The sequence below is a fragment of the Mchenga conophoros genome, linkage group LG6, assembly GCF_057382185.1.
Source record: "Mchenga conophoros isolate Kocher_MC1m ecotype Shallow Benthic linkage group LG6, M_conophoros_male_GT1.1, whole genome shotgun sequence".
Taxonomy (NCBI): domain Eukaryota; kingdom Metazoa; phylum Chordata; class Actinopteri; order Cichliformes; family Cichlidae; genus Mchenga; species Mchenga conophoros.
This window is the reverse complement of record NC_140531.1, coordinates 33,904,500-33,922,355: the sequence shown is the minus strand read 5'-3', so window position 1 is coordinate 33,922,355 and position 17,856 is coordinate 33,904,500. Positions and strand designations below refer to the sequence as shown.

The 17,856-nt window shown below is 40.8% G+C and overlaps 2 protein-coding genes across 11 annotated transcripts; one reads left to right on the top strand and one right to left on the bottom strand.

Annotated features, from left to right (window-relative positions):
- Positions 1-1,926: 1,926 nt before the first annotated feature.
- On the bottom strand, positions 1,927-17,403 carry rfx1b (regulatory factor X, 1b (influences HLA class II expression)). Of its 4 annotated transcripts, XM_085277614.1 has the most exons (19): positions 17,181-17,403; positions 16,891-17,071; positions 14,489-14,858; positions 8,906-9,003; positions 8,627-8,716; positions 7,457-7,530; positions 7,029-7,326; positions 6,756-6,937; positions 6,542-6,661; positions 6,097-6,218; positions 5,831-5,949; positions 5,262-5,365; positions 5,022-5,173; positions 4,731-4,828; positions 4,327-4,476; positions 4,008-4,219; positions 3,766-3,919; positions 3,600-3,645; positions 1,927-2,764 (listed from the first exon to the last, which is right to left on the bottom strand). In XM_085277614.1, exons 3-19 carry the CDS (start codon positions 14,835-14,837, stop codon positions 2,586-2,588), a joined length of 2,547 nt encoding a protein of 848 aa, XP_085133740.1. In that variant the 5' UTR covers positions 14,838-14,858; positions 16,891-17,071; positions 17,181-17,403; the 3' UTR covers positions 1,927-2,585. The 4 variants fall into 4 exon arrangements, with proteins under 4 accessions (XP_085133740.1, XP_085133739.1, XP_085133738.1 ...); XM_085277613.1 differs by lacking the exons at positions 16,891-17,071; positions 17,181-17,403 and adding an exon at positions 15,984-16,115; XM_085277612.1 differs by lacking the exons at positions 16,891-17,071; positions 17,181-17,403 and adding an exon at positions 14,949-15,452 and having other exon boundaries at positions 1,927-2,761.
- Positions 14,907-17,623, top strand: rln3b (relaxin 3b). 7 transcript variants are annotated; one of them, XM_085277619.1, is made up of 4 exons: positions 14,907-14,967; positions 16,573-16,838; positions 16,972-17,097; positions 17,200-17,623. In XM_085277619.1, the coding sequence occupies exons 2-4, from the start codon at positions 16,781-16,783 to the stop codon at positions 17,466-17,468; spliced, it is 453 nt and encodes a 150-aa protein (XP_085133745.1). In that variant the 5' UTR covers positions 14,907-14,967; positions 16,573-16,780; the 3' UTR covers positions 17,469-17,623. The 7 variants fall into 7 exon arrangements, with proteins under 7 accessions (XP_085133745.1, XP_085133750.1, XP_085133749.1 ...); XM_085277624.1 differs by lacking the exon at positions 14,907-14,967 and having other exon boundaries at positions 16,148-16,657; positions 16,759-16,796; XM_085277623.1 differs by lacking the exon at positions 14,907-14,967 and having other exon boundaries at positions 16,148-16,657; positions 16,740-16,796.
- The last annotated feature ends 233 nt before the right edge of the window (positions 17,624-17,856 follow it).

Below are 17,856 nucleotides of genomic sequence, written 5' to 3'. Positions count from 1 at the left end.
TAACATACAAATAAAACACGTGTTTTGTTTTTCTTTAAACGTCGTACAGTCTTGTCAACTTGTGAGATCTGCATGATCCATAAAGCAACTGAGTTTTGGGTCTGTTAGTGTAGTACTGGGTATTTGCAGTGAGGCTAAAAAGGTTCCATGAGCTCCTAACCGTCAGAATTTTTATTCTTTGTTACATTTTCAGTTTGGTCGTCTGAAGCCTAAAGACCTTTTGGACTTTTTATCAGATTTTGTTCATCTCCTTCTACAGCCATAAAACATCTGTATAATTTGACATTTATACCTTTTTTTTTTTTTTTTTTTTTTAAATTTCACTAGTTGAATGTATTAATAGAACAATTTTGTAGACTAATCAATTTTAATACTACAATGTCCCAAATAATTTAAGTACAGAGAAACTTAAATTTAGGTTTACCTTTTACTGTTCATTAAATGGTCCCTGATCTTCTGTCTTTTAGCTGAAGTAGACCCCCGGGCCATCCATCAGGTCTGACTTGTACAACCTGAGCATTAATTTGTATAAGAACCAAAGAATGAATGAGGGACACGATCAGTTCTGCAAACTCCCACCAAACCAAACCTGAATCTGAGGTTTAACTAATGGATGAACTCCCATCCTCCGTGGCATAAACTTTCCCAGGCAGGTTGAGGATCATGATCCCCCTGAAATGGCTACATGATCAAAGGTCTGCTGCCTTAGTTTGCCAATCCAGAGGAACTGCCCCTGACAGCCGATGTTGCGAGGGGCATCAGTGGCAACAGCCCCACAACATCTAGAGCAGGTCTTCTCTGAGCCCTCAGGTTCTTTTTCCTGAGTCTCCGTTTGACTTATTTAAACCTAAGAAAAAAATATTATGAAAACAAAGGTGGTCATTTTTTGGGACAATTCCATTACAGCCTTTGTTTCATTTTGAGGACTCCCAAACCAAACTGCCCATCCCCAAACCAACCTCCAGTTGGAAAATGTGGTTAAGAAAAATTCCAAGAACAACACAGGGAATGAAGGAAAAACAGTCTGGCACAAGTTTTGATAGCAATCACATCTCTTTAGTTATAACAGTGAGAATAAAGCTACAAACATTGATCACAGGTTTAAGTACAAAGGTCTTCAGAATAACAGCAAGAACCTCGTTCAGAAATGGTTCTGCAGCACAAGCAAGGGACAGAATCCACGGCACAGTTTGTATGACATCGCAGTTGGCGGTTAATTTTAATTCGAGTCAGATTTTTGTAGCCTGCTCTCACATGTATATTTATATATAAATGTAAACATACTTTTTTTTTTCTCCTTTGTTATGTTCTTTGGTGACATCTTTGTAATCAGGTGGTCCTGAGGGACATCCCACTACCATTATAATATTTTTATTTCTTTTCCCCTCAGTCCCACAGTCACACATTGCTGCTGGTTGAGCGTGTGCTCTTTGAGGGGGTTAATCTTAAGTCACCATACTCACATGCTTGGTCCATCATCACAATAAAAATATAGCTCAAGACTCTGGCTGGTGGACATACCACGACATACTTATTAAGGCAATAATGGTTAAACAACATACGAATATTTTGGATATATTACGGCGTTCACAAAAAGGTAAATAATATAAGTTATCTACAAACGTCCAGCATACACACTTTCTGTGTAAATAAACATCTACTCTTACACTACAAAAACTTTGAGATAGCTGGTACATCTAGCTGGTACAAAGATTGCAAAATATGTGGAGCTGATCAGGTGGGAAAAGCTGGGGGGGGGGTTGCACTCGAGTCATCTGGATGTTTATGTGTGAAAGAAAGATGTTGATGATGAAAGAAAGGATGGATGAAGAAAAACAAACCAGGCAGAATCATCACAAAACTAGACGATCAATTTTTTTTTTTCTTTTAACAGCTACAAAAAGTTCATGACAACACCACGACTACTTCACAGGACCTTCATTTATTGAACCACCGATACAGAATATATAGAGCACAACCTTTTTTTGTTAAGCCTAGAAATCTCTCAAAAGGCACAGCGTATCAGTTAGTTGGCCAAATGAATAAGGAGTCACATTTATAAAGCCAAATACCTTTCACTCAACGTCCATGTGCCAACAAAAATTCATGATGCAGTATCATTCTAGATGCTACTCTTAAACAAATATATTTTTCAGACAATATCATTCATTCAAGTCCAGCTCCCCTGCATAGTCATTGTGTTAAAGGTAATTAAAGTGATATTTGAGTTTAGAGGACAATGAATCTCTCCACAGCAATCAGGTCAGTGGTTAAGGCGGGATGGGAGGGAATCAAGAATATGCGTATATATAATTCAGGCTGGGCAGGAGCAGCCACTGAAAAGGCAGGGAAGGCACAGGGAACGAGGGGGGGACTGTGAAATGATAAAGTGAAGGTAAACATAAAGGCTGCAGCACAAACAGTACAGCAGAGAAAATTTGGCAAAAGGCCCTCCCACTTTCTCACCACAGACGACCAAACATGCAAACCAGAAGCTCACATGGTGCGACAGAACGAGATGACATGATTTGAAACTTAAAGCAAAGGCATGTGTCAAGCATTGTGCTAACCGTACAGGTGATTAGCTAAGGTGGTGTGCTGTCGGTCTCATTGAGCGTGTGCAGGCTTAAGTTTGTCCTGGGCTGTTTGACTGGCGGCTCCATCACCTCCTTCTCATCATCAACCGCGCTCAGAGAGCTGGACTGCAGCACCAAATCTCCAGTGTCCTCCTCACTATATTCATCGTCATCCTCCTCCTCTTCTTCTGAGACATGAAAGACAATAAGTAAATACCACGGTGCCATGCTGAGTGTTGGCCTGTTGCAGCAGCTACTGTGCACTTTTGTTTTGTTTTTTGTTTGAATCTCTAATGCATACATATTTCATTTGTCTTCTCTTTGTCTCACCATCTTTTTCTTTTCTCCCCCTAAACATGAGTTCTTCCTCCCCACCATCTCTATGTAATAGCGCCTCAAGCTGATTTTATTTTGATTAAAATTGGATCAAACCACCAAATTTAAAAATCTGTAGAAAAAACAAAACAAAAAAACCCCTTTATATTACCCACAGTTTCTTATGGATGATCTTCAAACTTCACAACAATATACTAAACATTACATACTAAAGTATACCATTTTAGTATGTAAGGTCAAAGGTCAGGGTAACACAAATAAGGCAAAAGTTCAGCACTTTCGTTGCTTTAACTTAAAACATGATTTCATGACTTCACAATGATGCAAAATATACTTTGCTCCATTTCCATATTAACAATACTGATATCACCATAAATGACCTCTAAAAACCGCTGATGTCATCATATTGTAATAAAAACTTCTCCTCAGTGGGGACCTTGTTATTGTTTGCATTTAAAAAAAGAAAAAGGTGTGAACTCTAAATCTGTAACGCAAAGAGTTTCATAAAAGATGGACGAGTGTCTGAAAAGTGAAGTCAATGCAGAAGTGCATTAATTCAGCATTCTTTGTAATGGCCAGCAGGGGGCAACTGCTGCGGTTACAAAGTAGCAAAACGGCTAAGGCTGAGGCTGGTGCTTATGAGGAATCCTAATAAAAGAGTATTTAAGGAAAACCATCCTCATTTACCTTTTTCAATATCTTGAGAGGTCCGGCTCTTGACAGTACTGGCAAACTGTGTCCATGGCAAAGAAAGCACATTTATAAATGTTTGTGAAGGTTCTCATTTATAGACATATTTATAAACTTAATTCAAAAGTGGAATACAAGTATGAGTGTGTGTTCAGGTACATACTTCTGCCATGACTGCTATGGGAGTTTCTCCTCTAGCCTGAGCCACTCTGTGCTCGATTAGGTAGTACATGTACTCATCATACAGCAAGCGGATCAGATGAAAGGACCCAAAACTTGCAGCACTGCGCAGAGTCAAGTCCCGGATTACCATAGAACTGGTGAAGAAAAGAAAAGATTCAGAAAATGTTTCTTTAACATAAAACTGCATCTTTACAAAGCCCATTTTCCCCCATTTCCCCTCACCTGTAGAAAGACCAGTTGAGCAGGAAAACCTTTGCAGCCTTTGGCAGGGCCATAGGGTTGTGCTCATAGGGCTTTAGGACCTGGGACACAACACTATCTAGCCAGGTAGCCCACTGTTCCAGAGAGTTTTGCTGCTGCAGAGTCGCTTTAAAGTCTTGCTCCAGCCTCTGGATCAAACGGTCTTCACACTGACAAACCCAGGATGCCTGTTCCTGAGGGGGACGCAGGCAAGCACAGTGAGCAATCTGCTGTTTTATTTTAAAAAACACTGTACAGCAGCAGGTAAGCGCAGGAGACACAGACGGCAGTACTGGCAGACCTGTACGTTATTGAAATCAACCCGATTGAGGTCAGAGAGCATCTGGTTGATCTGAGCTGAGTTCTGGAGGACGGCCCGGGCAGCCTGAGCCAGGTGGTTCAGACTGGTGTAACGACGCAGCGTCTGGGAGAAAGAGCCAATGCACACCACCTGAAAGTAAAAGCGAGGAGAAATAAAGTACCATTGTCAAAAAGAGCCATAAAGAGGACAAGTCACATTTTTCCATCACAATATGGCAGCACTAAAAACCACCAAGTCAGAAAATACATCACAAATCCCACTTATCAGCTTACATTTGGTGATGTAAGGTGAGCTAAGTGCTAAGGGATGCACCCGTGTATTAAAGAAAAAGCTCTAAATTAAAACACGGATACAGAGCTCAGTGTAAAAAAAAATAAAAATACCTTTATGCGAACCATCTCCTCTGGGATGTTCATCATGGCACCTGTCAACCAGTTTTCCAGACTTTTGGCAAAGTTGCGGATGGCCTGAGTTAAGGCACCTGATGGCGGTGATGCAGAGGAAAGATGCAATTTACAGGGATATACAAAAACACAGGAACACTTCTCTCCATTTTAAATGAGCCGCAGTGTATAATTCTTACATACAGTATACATCACTAAAACAGCACTGAAACGTATTCAGGTGGGTTTCGCAGAAAATTAAAACGTTTCTACATGACATTATTAACTTACTTGGAATGGGTCTCAGTACATCAGGGATGAGGATCTCCACCAGAGTCTGGTACAGCAGGTTGTCGCACTCTCTCGTCCAGCGTAGCACTGGCTCAAACTTACACAGCACCACCAGGCACGATTTGGGCAGTCGCTTCTCAGACTCGTTGTGTCTGGGTGGGCATGTGAAACAGCTGATCAGCTTCAGTTTCAGCAGGGGATGCTTGGGTGCACACATTTGAGTGTGTTTGCAATACTTACAGGTTGAGCGATTCTGCATCATTGCTCTGGCTAAACCTCCAGAATGATTTCCACAAGGTCTCAACAAGAGTGAACTGAAGGTTGACCATCACATCCAGAATAGCCTGCGAGGATCACACTTAGCATCACAGAGGTGTTCATGGGACCTGTATGTATAACACTGCACAGCTGGATGCTTGTATTTATGTTAAAAATTTCAAGTAATAGGCTCAGCGAGTGAAACCCGATGCTAATTTACACAGGATAGAAAATTAGAAGAAACTGGGCTGGATAAACTTAGGGGTTGCATCAATGTCCAACATAAAATAAAGATTATTTTGAACTGTGTGAATCATCCAAAACTACTTTGTGAATGAGCACAACTTCACTTCAGTGTTTCTGTTTGCATTTCTTCAGAAGCTGATGTTACTGTGCTTTACAACAACTACAAGAACCTTGCTTTTTTCAATGACAAAATGAAATGGCAAGAGAAATAAGTAAATAATGGCAAGAGAAATAAGTACACACACATGGAAAGCATGTCTATTATATTCAGTCTCCATGTCATTTCTTTTGTCTAAGCTGCATACCTCACAGTGTTCTCTGTACAGAGTCTGAAAGGCCTTGAGGTGCTCTAAAAGGATCCCATCGGGCAGGGTTCGATCTTGAAGATCAATTTCCACAAAGTCTGGCAATTGCTTTGATGCCTCTGCACATGATAATGCACAGGAAACAGGAACCACGGAGAGTTGATTCAGTATCATTTGAAATAAAATCATATCCATCCATTTTTTAAACTGCTTATTCAATATACTAAAAAAGAAACAATGATGAACAATGTGCAGGTGTTCCTCACCTAGGAACTGCTGGTACTGTTGCACCTGGGCCGAAATGTCACAAAGTGTCGAGCCCTGCTGTTGACCTATCCCGCCTACTGTGCCGTTGGTGATCCCCTGTGACTTCTGAACTGGCTTTACCCTATTTGTCACATCATTCACACAGAAACAGAGCCAGAGTTAATGAATATATGAATATATGTGTGCATTGTTCTATTTTTACATATTTTTGTTTGAGTGGATCTTTTCACACAAGGTGTTCAGTTTTGACAAAATAACGTAAAACCCGACAGGAGGACCAGTTGTGGATAAGAACGAAATGTCATCCATGCATAGAATGAAATCATAAACCACAGGAGGAATATTTTTCAGCAATGATGTACTCTACTAGTATTTCATACTATATTTAGAAGCTCAGTACCTGTAATGGCTCAAGGACAAGTTTTAGAGTGCATGGGTGGCTACCTGTTTTTCTGTGAGAAAGGCTGCTGCCTCATCGCCATGTGCTGTTGTTCATCCATCAGTCTGAGCAGAGGTGACCCGGATTTGATCCTCAGACCATAGTAGTGGTACTTAGAGTTCCCTCTGAAACATACACAGGAAAAAGTTATGATAAACCCTTGAGAGACTGGTCTTGCACAGTTCGTGTATGTGTGTCTGTATGCGTGTTTTTCTGTACCTGGTTCCTAATCTCCGTGTACGCAGCCCCATGAAGACAGACCTGATGAGTTTTCCAAAAGATGCAGCATTAACAGGTTCTAGTTTCTGTTCCTGGCAGTGAAGCAGGTAGTGGTAGTAGAGGGTGCAGCGAGGTAAACTCACCCCCTCAGCCCCCTCGTAATTATCACAGAGCCACTGCACCTGGGGAAAAAGGACGTCACAGTATTTGAACCTTTGGGTGGTAGGCTGTCACGGATCATAGATGTGCTTCACTTTCAACTTTTCGACTCACGGTAGCAGGTGGGGCACGAGAGTTGGGGCTGGAGTAACTCTGTCCTCCTCCTCCTCCACCTGCTGTTGGAGTTCCTCCTGCTCCTAAGACATAACCTCCTTGAATAACGTAACCACCTCCACCTGCAGCAGCTGCTGTGCTGCTGGCTCCTGCTGTTGCCACAGAAACTGGCTGTGAAGTCACAGATCCAGTGATGTCTGACTCAGAGCTGGGCGTGGCCTCGTAAAAGGTGGAGGCGGACGTAGGAGGTGTCTGGGAATACAGGGGCGACTCGGAGAAGGGGTAATTGTTCGGTCGACTGGACAAGAAAAGACACAGACAATGAAATATATCAATGGCTCTGTGACGAGCAAAGTTTCAGAGTGTGTGTAACTGAACGTGTGAGCATAGAGCAAACAGACAGACAGATCAGGTGCTTTACTACTTACATGGTGGGTGTGGTGAAAGTTGCATCTCCTGCTCCATCCACATATTGGATCTGGCCAGAGTACACATGCTCTACCTGAAAAATTAGCAAAAAGGAGATTAACACAATTAAAGGGTTGCAAGAACTGAATGAAGTCCTCCTTTAGCATAGAATATATTGGACCATCCTCCTAAAGGAAAGGAGATGGCACCCCACATCTCACAATTTAAAGTGTCACACTAACAGACTGTGCTCAACATGACTAACAGTTGCATTTTCCACCTAATGACATAACTCAGCAACATGCAGATATGTTTTGAATGTCCCACTTTATTAAAATCTGCTCCTTATGATGGTGTTGCATGAACAACTGTGAAAAGCACTCTATAACTAAAGATAACTAATGTAATTAAAGTGTAATTGAAGTGAAGGGTGCAGTGAAACTTAGCGTGCATCAGTTATGCTCTCGATAATTATTCGTATTTTACTTATTAAAGCAGATAGTAAATATTGTAATGACGGAAAGACAAATCGACTCTTTAACCGGAACATAAAATATGTGTGGGCACAGTGTGAACAAGACTGCTAAACCTTTTGATTTCACATTTGTGACTGAAAAGCTATATTCTATTTTTTTTTTTTAATTCTAAGGAGTTACTATACAAGATGCACTTGTTATAGTACATTTCAACTCAATGAAATGCAAGCTTAATACATGCTATGCTGGTGTGACTACTAGGTAAAAAGCTGCAAAACTGTTCTCTTTCTACACATCCACTTGGCATGAAGTTATCTTTCTGGCAATTTCAAATTGGTTGCAAAAATATTCCTTAAAACATTTATACAAAAGCAATGTCTTAATCTTCATCAGGCATTATGAAGAAGACAAGCAGAGCACGCATTCGTTCACCAAGTTCAATATTTGATTTGCTTTCATCGAGTCCTGAAAAGTAACTGTCTCTTTGACTGCCCACGAGGTTCTCCCGGTCTTCAGTAATATCATACTGTGCACTCAACATGTTGATTACACATTAATTAAACCCAATTTGTTAACTTAATTGTATGATAGCAGGCTATTAAGGATTACAACTAATGAAACAAAACTGGCAGCGGTGTGCTGTTGCAGATCAATGTACGTGGTGTGGCATGACTGACATGCTGATGAAGTGATGAGAGGAATTATCTTCCTTACCTCTGGGGTTATATGCACAGACTGTAGATTGTTGACGTGGCCTGTCTGATTCCTCTTGGCTGCCTGAGACACGGCTTGCAACACTGACCTCTGTTGATGTATAAAGCCAGAGCGTCAGATTGAAAGTTGAAAATTTCTTGTAGTGTTTCGTGAATGTCATTCCAGTAAGTCCTGATCAAAGAGCAGTCCCACAGTATGTGTGGTGTGCTCGTTGGTGTCCACATTGTCTCCAACATACAGGGGGATTCCCATCATAATGAATATATGTGTGCATCTTACCTGTGGGGTGGTCTGCACTGATTGGACCACCTGAGTAGGTACACCAGGGGCGGGCGGGCTGGAGTCTGACAAACTGTCACTGGAGGGCACAGAGTCATCTGTGGATGAAACACAAAAGGTAAAGGAGAAAGGTTTCATTTGACGATCAGGCACATTTAACTGAAAACCCATCCACCATCGCTTCAAGCGAAGCACTCACGACAGACTGGTTCCAAATCGTAATAACAGCCACCACAGAACATCTCGCAATCAAGTTTCTTTTTTTGCTCTACTGATGGACAGTGAGGAGGAGGAGAAGTGTGTCTGTCCAATTCTCATTTCATCCTTATATCTTGTATGCAGAAGGGACAGCCTTGGACAGCTAATCTCCCCAGATGGAGAAAGAAATCCCTCCATCTTGTAAACATGGAGATCAGATGAGAGGGGAAAAAAGAGAGATACGTGTGGGTTGACAACAGCGGGAGAAAATAGAGAACGGAGGTTGGGTGGAGGAGAGGGCAATATTCACTTGTTTTTATTTTTCGGGTGAGAAAACGTTTTACTTTAACCACCTGTACTGTTACTCCTGTTGTGATGCTCTTACTCCAACCAAGGTTGAACATTGTGGAAATAGACTACCAGTAACTACACTTTGGTCAAGTCATAGCTGACTAATGCCCAATGTACCACTCAGTTGAATTTTACATTATTATAGCTAAACGCTCTGGCCTAGGTGCTTGAAAATGATAACTCTGATCACAATTTCACCTCCCATTTTACAAGAAAACGTTTTTTATTCAGGCAACAACATCAGTCTGACAGCTAACTAGTCACCTGTGTTTGGTGCAACAGTATAAATCCAGTCTGTCTGTGGTTTGGTGGATACATTTATACAAGATTTGTCAATCCTGTGTAAAAAGGATGGCTTGCGTTGTTTAACCTGGTTTAGGGCTTGTTTGTAACCCCAGCCCAAACACACCACTTTAGAATTCTATTGTTTTCATCAATTGGTATAATTAGTACAGTTGATAAGTCAGTTATTTGTTAGAGAACTTTGCTTTTATTTTTTCAATCACCTACCAATAATCCAAGCCTATACAACCTGAAGGTTACAAGGACCATAAATATTTTTTTCTCGTTTTACAGCTATATTGTTAACTATTGAATAATGAAAATGTAAATGTTATGTTCTAGACCAGACTGAAGCAACATTTAAGAAACACCATCTAAACCTTACAGTGCAAAACAACATCTAGTCATATATTATGACTCATAATTATTTGGACAATGCCAAAAGTTTTGTAAATTTGCCTCTGTACACCACCCCAATGGATATGAAATCAAAAAATCAAGCTATGACTGAGGTGCAGATTTTCAGTTGATTTTTTTTTTTTTAAAGTACTGTATTAACCGTACAGCCATGACTGTATAAATCATTTTCAACACCTAAAAAAGAAAAGTAATTGGACAACTTGGAAGCAATTTAATGGAAAGGTGAAGACAGTTCCTTGTTATTGCATGACAAATTCATTAACTGTGCTGATACTGCTTAGGCAACTGTTTACTGGAACATTCAACATGAGGTCTACTTGTCAATCTAAGCATGGGAAGCCATCCTTAACCTGAAAAACCACAATAAACCTATCAATAAACCTATCTGAGAGACAGCAAAAACGTTAGGAGTCATCAAATTAACAATCTGGTGCTTTCTTAGAAAGGAGGGCTGATTTTGCCAGGTCAGCAGCAACAAAAGACCTGAAAGACCACTACAGTGGATGATCACAGAATTCATTCCTTGGTTCCAGCTTCAAAATATCTAACTCAAGAGCACTCTCAAAGAGTAAACGTCTACATTTAAGAGAGCTTACAACAAAGTGCACACCACAAAATACATTCAAGAACAAGACGTCCACATTAAACTTTGACAGAAAGCAAGCGCCTACACAGTTCTTTGGACAGATGAGACCAAGATTAATGTGTGCCAGAATGATGTGAAGAAAAAAGTCTGGAGGAATGGAGAAATAGCTCATGTTCGGCAGCTTACAACATTATATGTTAAATATGGTGAAGATAATGTTATGGAATGGGGATCTATATCAAACAGTGGAACCCAGTCATTAGTGTTTAGTGATGACGTGACTGCTGAGAAAAGTATCAGGATAAATAACGATGCATACGGGGCTATAGTCTCTGCTCAGATTCAGCCAAATGTTGCAAAACTAATCAGACGGGGTTTCGCAGTGCAAATGACCATAGTGCTGTGGATTATGACCCAAAGCATACTGCAAAAGCAGTATGAATTTCTCAAGGAAAAGAAATGGGTTATTCTTCAATGATCAAGTCACCTGACCTCGACCCAAACAGAGCAACCTTTCTGTTATTAAATAATGAATGCAGGGAGATCCACGAACAGCTGAAGGCAGCTGCAGTTCCAGACTTCAGGCGGCCATTGGCAGGATAGGATCTCATCCAAGTATTAGAAAACACTCCTTATTTTTAAAACTGTCTTAGTTTGTCCAATTACTTTTACGCCTCTGAAGATGTGGGGCTGTGTGAAAAAACGGCTATAATTCTCAAAGAGTTAATACGATTTTTGTTTTGTTTTTTTGTTAAATTACAAAAAATGTGTCAGTCACTAAATACTTATGCCCCTAACTGCATAATATTATTCATGTTATAGAAATCTTAAACTATATTTCCAACAAGCTATCAAACAATTGAAATACAGAAAACAAACATGCACAAAGTCTGTTCTTTTTACTGTAGTCCATGTTCTAGATACTGTTACATTGTGTACTTTGTATTCCTACTTTATGAGGCAGAGACAAGCCCCAGGCAACAGGCCTGTGAGGCTCTCACTCTGGGTGAGAGGGCACAGCGTCACTCGATACTGGCAGGAAAAAAGATCTACAAATAGAAGGCCCTAAAATAAACATACAGATGGGCACTGACACTGGGGTCTCTTTTCATTTCCTCTAGTTAGCATAACTTTTTAAAATACTGATTAGGTTTTTTTGACTAAGCTTTTGTATTTATTTAATAGAATACATTTTAAAATAAGCCATGGCTGATTGAACTTTTCCTAGATAAGAAGTACTAAGCTCAAAAGTGTTATTAATCCATCTTACAACTACCTTCATTTCTACGGTAATGTCTAATTTTGTACATTTGCTACTATGATTTGCAACTTTTGTGGCATCCCAACCCAAAAATTTCTGGTTTTGTTTTTTTTCTTTTCTCCAAAAGAAATTCAACAACTGCTAGGCAGAAATTTAAAGACATGTTGATGTAGAATAAATATTCTTAAAATCCCCATACGAAGATCTATGTATAACAGTAAAAGCAGCAGAAAAGAGGTTCAGTGAAGTTTCATTCATTGGCTACCCATAGTCCCTAGTTTCCGACTATTAAGGCAAACAATCCAGTGCACATAGATTGTCATCATAACGCATCACCATCACACCGCACAGGTTCATTCTACATCAGTGGGTTTTCTTTCTTTTTGGTGGGACTTTCCACCAACAGACTGCCTGTGCTGAGATAGGTTTACCTTGGTGCCTTTTTGAGAACCATCCCACATTTGGACATTTTTGAAGACTGAATGTTACTTAGTGTCACTGGCGAAAGCTTCCATTGCCGACACAATCTGTAGACTGCATCTGTGAATCATCAGTAAAGTTCTTATGGTAGTCCCTCCAGTAGCCAGTGGATTCAACTTTTGGGAACAGGAATTATGTAATGTCTTGCCAGTACTAGCTTTTTGGCACTAACACCTTTTTATTTTATTTTTTTTCCCCACAGGGGAAATGTGTGGAACCGGTTCTACAGTAGGCACCAGTGCTGCTTCGTTGGAAAAAAGGTATTAGATATCGGTCTGACTTCTTCTTTCTTAAAGAGATAGCAAGAGATGACAGAAATCTTCTGTAATAAGACTGATGGGTGATCAGGAAACATCAATGCAAAATTATTATTTATTATTATTAATAGAATAATTATTATTACTTCTGATATTATGCTCTAGGTATTCTAATTGAGATTGAAATCTCATTTTCTGTGTAAAAACATAATGCTTGGATATCCAAGCATTATGTTTTTAGTGTTTGTACAACACACATGCACTGACATCCCTTCATAGAAGTTCTGTTATTCAAATACCCACGAGCAAGCCAAAGTTTGCCACATATCTGGGCGGTTCTAGCCCGGGAGGTTAGTGGTTTGATCCCCGGCTCCTCAACTTCACATATCAAAGTGTCCTTGGCCAAGATAGTAAAATCCCAAAGATGCATCCATTAGTAGTCTGTGAGTGTGTGTTAGGTAAAGAGCTCAAAGTGCATAGAATATAGTGCTGTATGAATGCGTGTGAATGACTCAATCTGGCTTAAAGTGTAACGAGTCTTTGAGGAGACAGTGGGACTAGGAAAGCACTGCATAAATACCAGATCACGAGCATGAGGTTTGCGAATGTAATGAGCTTAAAACATTGATTTGAAATGCAAAAAAAGGTGAACAAGGCCTTGTGTTTTACATGCCTCACCCAGCTATTCATTTCTGTGGAGGAAATTCCCTCTTTCTTTCAAGTACAACAACACAGTTCATTCACAGAGTGACAAAGCGATGAGTCTTCCTCCACAAACAGCATCTGGGAGAGTGCATTTAAAGACAAGCAAAGAGTCACTGTAGTTGTAAAAAAAACATTAAGTGTGTGATACAAAATCTAGTGATTCTCAGTGTTTTTTCAAGGAGTAGTTTTTTTCTGTTAATAAAATGTGTTTTGAGGGTCTAATTGTCTTGTCGAAATCAAAAAGCTTGAATCCAAGCCAGTATTCATCTGAAACATTAGGGACAGATTTATCGGATAAATACCTCTCCTCTGATCATACAGCCTAGTGCTCAATCTAGAATTGGCTCCACACATTTCTACAAAACAAAAAAACAGCTGCACCCAGAGTCTGAAGTAGAGATGCCAGTAGGTACAAGAGGGGCTGCTGCAAGAAATTTATCACCCATTTGCTTCCACATAAGCATATTAATCCAGTTTCTGGTAGACAAACTAAGTAACACAGCTGTCTAGAGACTTTATCCAACAGACACGTGGCGAAAAAAAAAATTCTACTAGTTTAATCTAAATAACACTCAACCCTGCATGCTGCGCTAATCATTGCCAGAGAGGGATGGAACACTGCTGTAAGCCTTCAACAAAGTTTACAAGAAATCTGTGAAATTTATACATTTCACAACTATATAGTAAACAGTGTCTGCACACAGACAGTTTTCATTTTCTTTTCATTTCTTCACTTCTTAATTCAGCAGTGGTTTGACTGTGTAAAACTAACTGCCGGTGGATGGAAGTAGAGCAACAGATCACTTTCCTTTGCATTTAAACAATTTTATCTTCATTTTCAACAAGACTTTTGTTGGCATTTTAACATAAAGATACTGACTGTGAGAAAAAAATACTCATTAGTGAAGCTTCATTCCAGCCAGTTATCCAAACATTGGCAGCTGACCAGTCAACATGCCTGGGCTACGAGTTCATTGGTAATGTTGAATCCTGGTGTGTGTATGTGTATGTGTGTATCAGTCACTCCTAAGGTAGTCTCTCACCTGGAATTGTTACTATGATGTACTGAGGTGAGCTGCTTTGACCATTACTCTCCTGGACTGGAGAAGGCTGAAGATTAGGGTTCACGTAGTGCTGTGTGGGAGTAGTCAGAACCACAGCCTTCTGGCTCTGGGCTTGGGTGGGCGGAGCCTGAGAACAAAGTGCATCCTGTCCAGTTTTAGAAGCAGCAGTTGACTGGTTAGCTGACGAAATGGTTCCAGAGGCTGGTGGGATCTCGGACAGGAAGTGTGCAGTCTTTGCGGATGAGGGTGTGGTGGAAGCAGGTGTTGCTATGGTTACTGTGTTGGCCTGCTGAGGCTGAAGGTCTTCGGAGTATCCAGAAGTTGCCATGGCAACCAATGCTTTGAGGCACTGGTTTTATGGATACAGAAAAAATAACAGTCATTAATGAAGGTGCTATGAACATACACAGAAATACACTTTGTTGTCCTATTATCTCACCGTGCTTTGACCACTCAGAGTGAGTGAGCGCTTGTGTGTGTGTGTGTGTGTATGTGTGTGTTTGTCCTTGTGTGCCTGTAACATAAACCTTATGAGGAAGTAGGGCTTTTGTCTGAGACTAAGCAGTAGTCTAAAGCCTTTCCTGTTTTGTCAAAACGGAAAGAACCAGTATAATCTTACAGCATAACAGATAACGCAATTAATCAAATTTTCAAAATGTTTCTGACTGACCATGGCCATGACATTTCATCTCAAATAAAACAATCAAAACCGCTGAGCAAAAAAGCAATTAAATTTACGGATTGTGGATAGTCCCGTGATTGCATAACCTGAAGAAAAAAAATACTAGAGGCCATCCTACTGCGCGAGAAGCCAATCCTGCGTGAACCAACATGCCACACAACACAAGCATGAGGCACACCGACCTCACGACAGTCACTTCCACTGGATTCAATGTCAGCGCAAGAAACTTTTTCAAAGTCACTAAATGATTATGAAACATAGTGCAATCATCTTGTGTGCGTTTAAAACTCATTAAAAACCCAGTGGTGCGTGTGTAGTTTGGTGTGCGTTTCGGTATTTAATCTCTTTAGTCAGCTTTTGTTTGAAATGTGAGTTGAGAAAGTGATAGCTCCCCCCTCTCCAGCTAGGAGATCGCTCACGTTGAGTTATGACGTTAACGCAAGCTACCCAACTGCTAGCTAGTCACGTCGATAGCGAATAAATCTACGACCACGTAACAAATCTCGCCTCGTGAGTTTCTCGGTAATCGAAACTGTGACAAACAACCTGAACATTATGACAAAATAGCAGAAAAAAGTACGACAGGCGCCACAACACACCCGCCATCTTGTGCTCTTATCAAAGATCTGACATCGCCATAACAACGGTCTACGTTTGGAAGGAAGCTAGCAACCACTTTCAACACCTAAACGCTCGAGCGATTTTGCGCGAGTGTTCGCGACTGCACAAACACACGCACACACACAGTTCACCTAAAATTAAATGGAAATTCAGAGATAGTTTACTTTTCACCTGTTTGTTCCGGTTTTGTCCTTTTTAGGCGTTAAAGTTTTTTCCTCTTAGATTTAGGTTGTTGTTGTTGACTCCCGTTGCTTAGTTCTTGTCGCCAGGACTACCGTGACTATGGCGCCGAGCCTTCACCGGGGCAACTGTTGCTACCCTCTTGTCGTTACCCCTCCCTCTGCTAAATGTTGGTTGGCTCTGTAAGGAGGTGGTCGAAGCATCGGTTGGAAAACTCGACCGTTGATTGGCTGGTTACACCTGTCTATCACGTTCGCTAGATTCTAACGTCAAATGAACGCTTGTAATGTTACTTTTTTTGATTGCCCAAAATGTCACACAGATTGGAAATGATGGGATGTAAATTCATTCTTATTCACAGAAAGCGGTGGTTATCTCTGTCCCCGTGTGTCTCTCTTATAAATAATTAGTATTCGATGATGATAATGGGACGTTCACAACTGATTAGTCACTGTGGGGTCCACTGAAATGTCTCTTTAGTGTGTGTGTGTGTGTGTGTGTGTGTGTGTGTGTGTGTGTGTCAGCAGTGAACAGCACCCTTCCTTGGGGTGCAAAGATAGTGATCTTAGTCCCATGGTAGGCAGAGTTAATGGTGATACTGTGCTGGTGTCAGACAGCCCAATCAAAATGATGTGAGGGACAGAAAGGCCACTTAAAGGTCACAGGTGATGAGATTCCCAGTGGCACTGTTGACATCACCTCTGGTATCGTTCAGCATTTTAATCACAACTTTTCTTTTCCTCTGAGTGCATTGTTGCCCGTAAAGGTCTCCAGCCTTATCTCGAGGTATGACGAACACTGGAGGTGAGTTCAGGTCCTCCTCGCTGATGCTAGGCCCTATAAAAGGTGGAAAGAACATCCAAAAAGAAACACAAACCACAGAGACACTTAAACATACCTTCGAGATACCTTCAGTATTTGTTCAGCATCATGTGGAAGGCAGCGCTCTTGACCCTGGGCTTGTTGGTGGCTCTGGTAGACAGGGTGCGCCCCAATGACGGTCATCCCTCTTTTTATGGGGTGAAACTGTGTGGAAGAGAGTTCATACGAGCTGTCATCTTTACCTGTGGTGGTTCTCGCTGGAGGAGAAGCGCAGAAGACTCGGGTAAGACGGTGTGATTTTGTGTGCTGATTTTCTATAATGTGCTTTGTTTTCAAAGAATTAAACTGCAATATTGACAGATTTACTTTTTATTCTTTTTGTCAGCATTTATTGGAGAGAAGACCTATGATCCATGGAAGGCAAATCCCATCCCTCAACTTATGAGCGAGCAAGATCCTGCAGAATCCGAACCATGGAAAAATCCAGCCTCTGTAGCAGCAGGACTCAGCCGCTCAGCTCGCTCACCGATAACAGAAGAGGTCCTGGAGGCTCTACGGAGCGCAGACAGGAAAGGACGGGACGTAGTGGTTGGACTGTCCAATGCTTGCTGCAAGTGGGGCTGCAGCAAGAGTGAAATCAGCTCTCTCTGCTGAACTTAAATTTTTCTAAATATACACCCTGTTCTGTTCAAAATGAAGAACTTTACTCCCATACGCAATTTCTTAAATGTCCACTTTCGTTCAACTACCTGTCCATAATGTGAATGTCTTCTTGATATTTGTTTGCTCTGGTTGATGTGGTTGTTTAATAAAGCTTTGCTTAGTTGATTATGAAATGTTTTGCTTCGTTAAAAAGAAGAAAGTTATAATAAAGATACTTCATGCTGTTAGAGCACTTCCCATTTTCCAAAGGACTGTTTCACAGTTTTGGTAAGTATTTCAAAATTAAGGAAGTGGTGATGACTACGAGTACATGGTTAAGTACATGGCCTGCGATTAACTGAATTATACCAAAGTCATTTTCCTTCCTTAAAATGTAGTT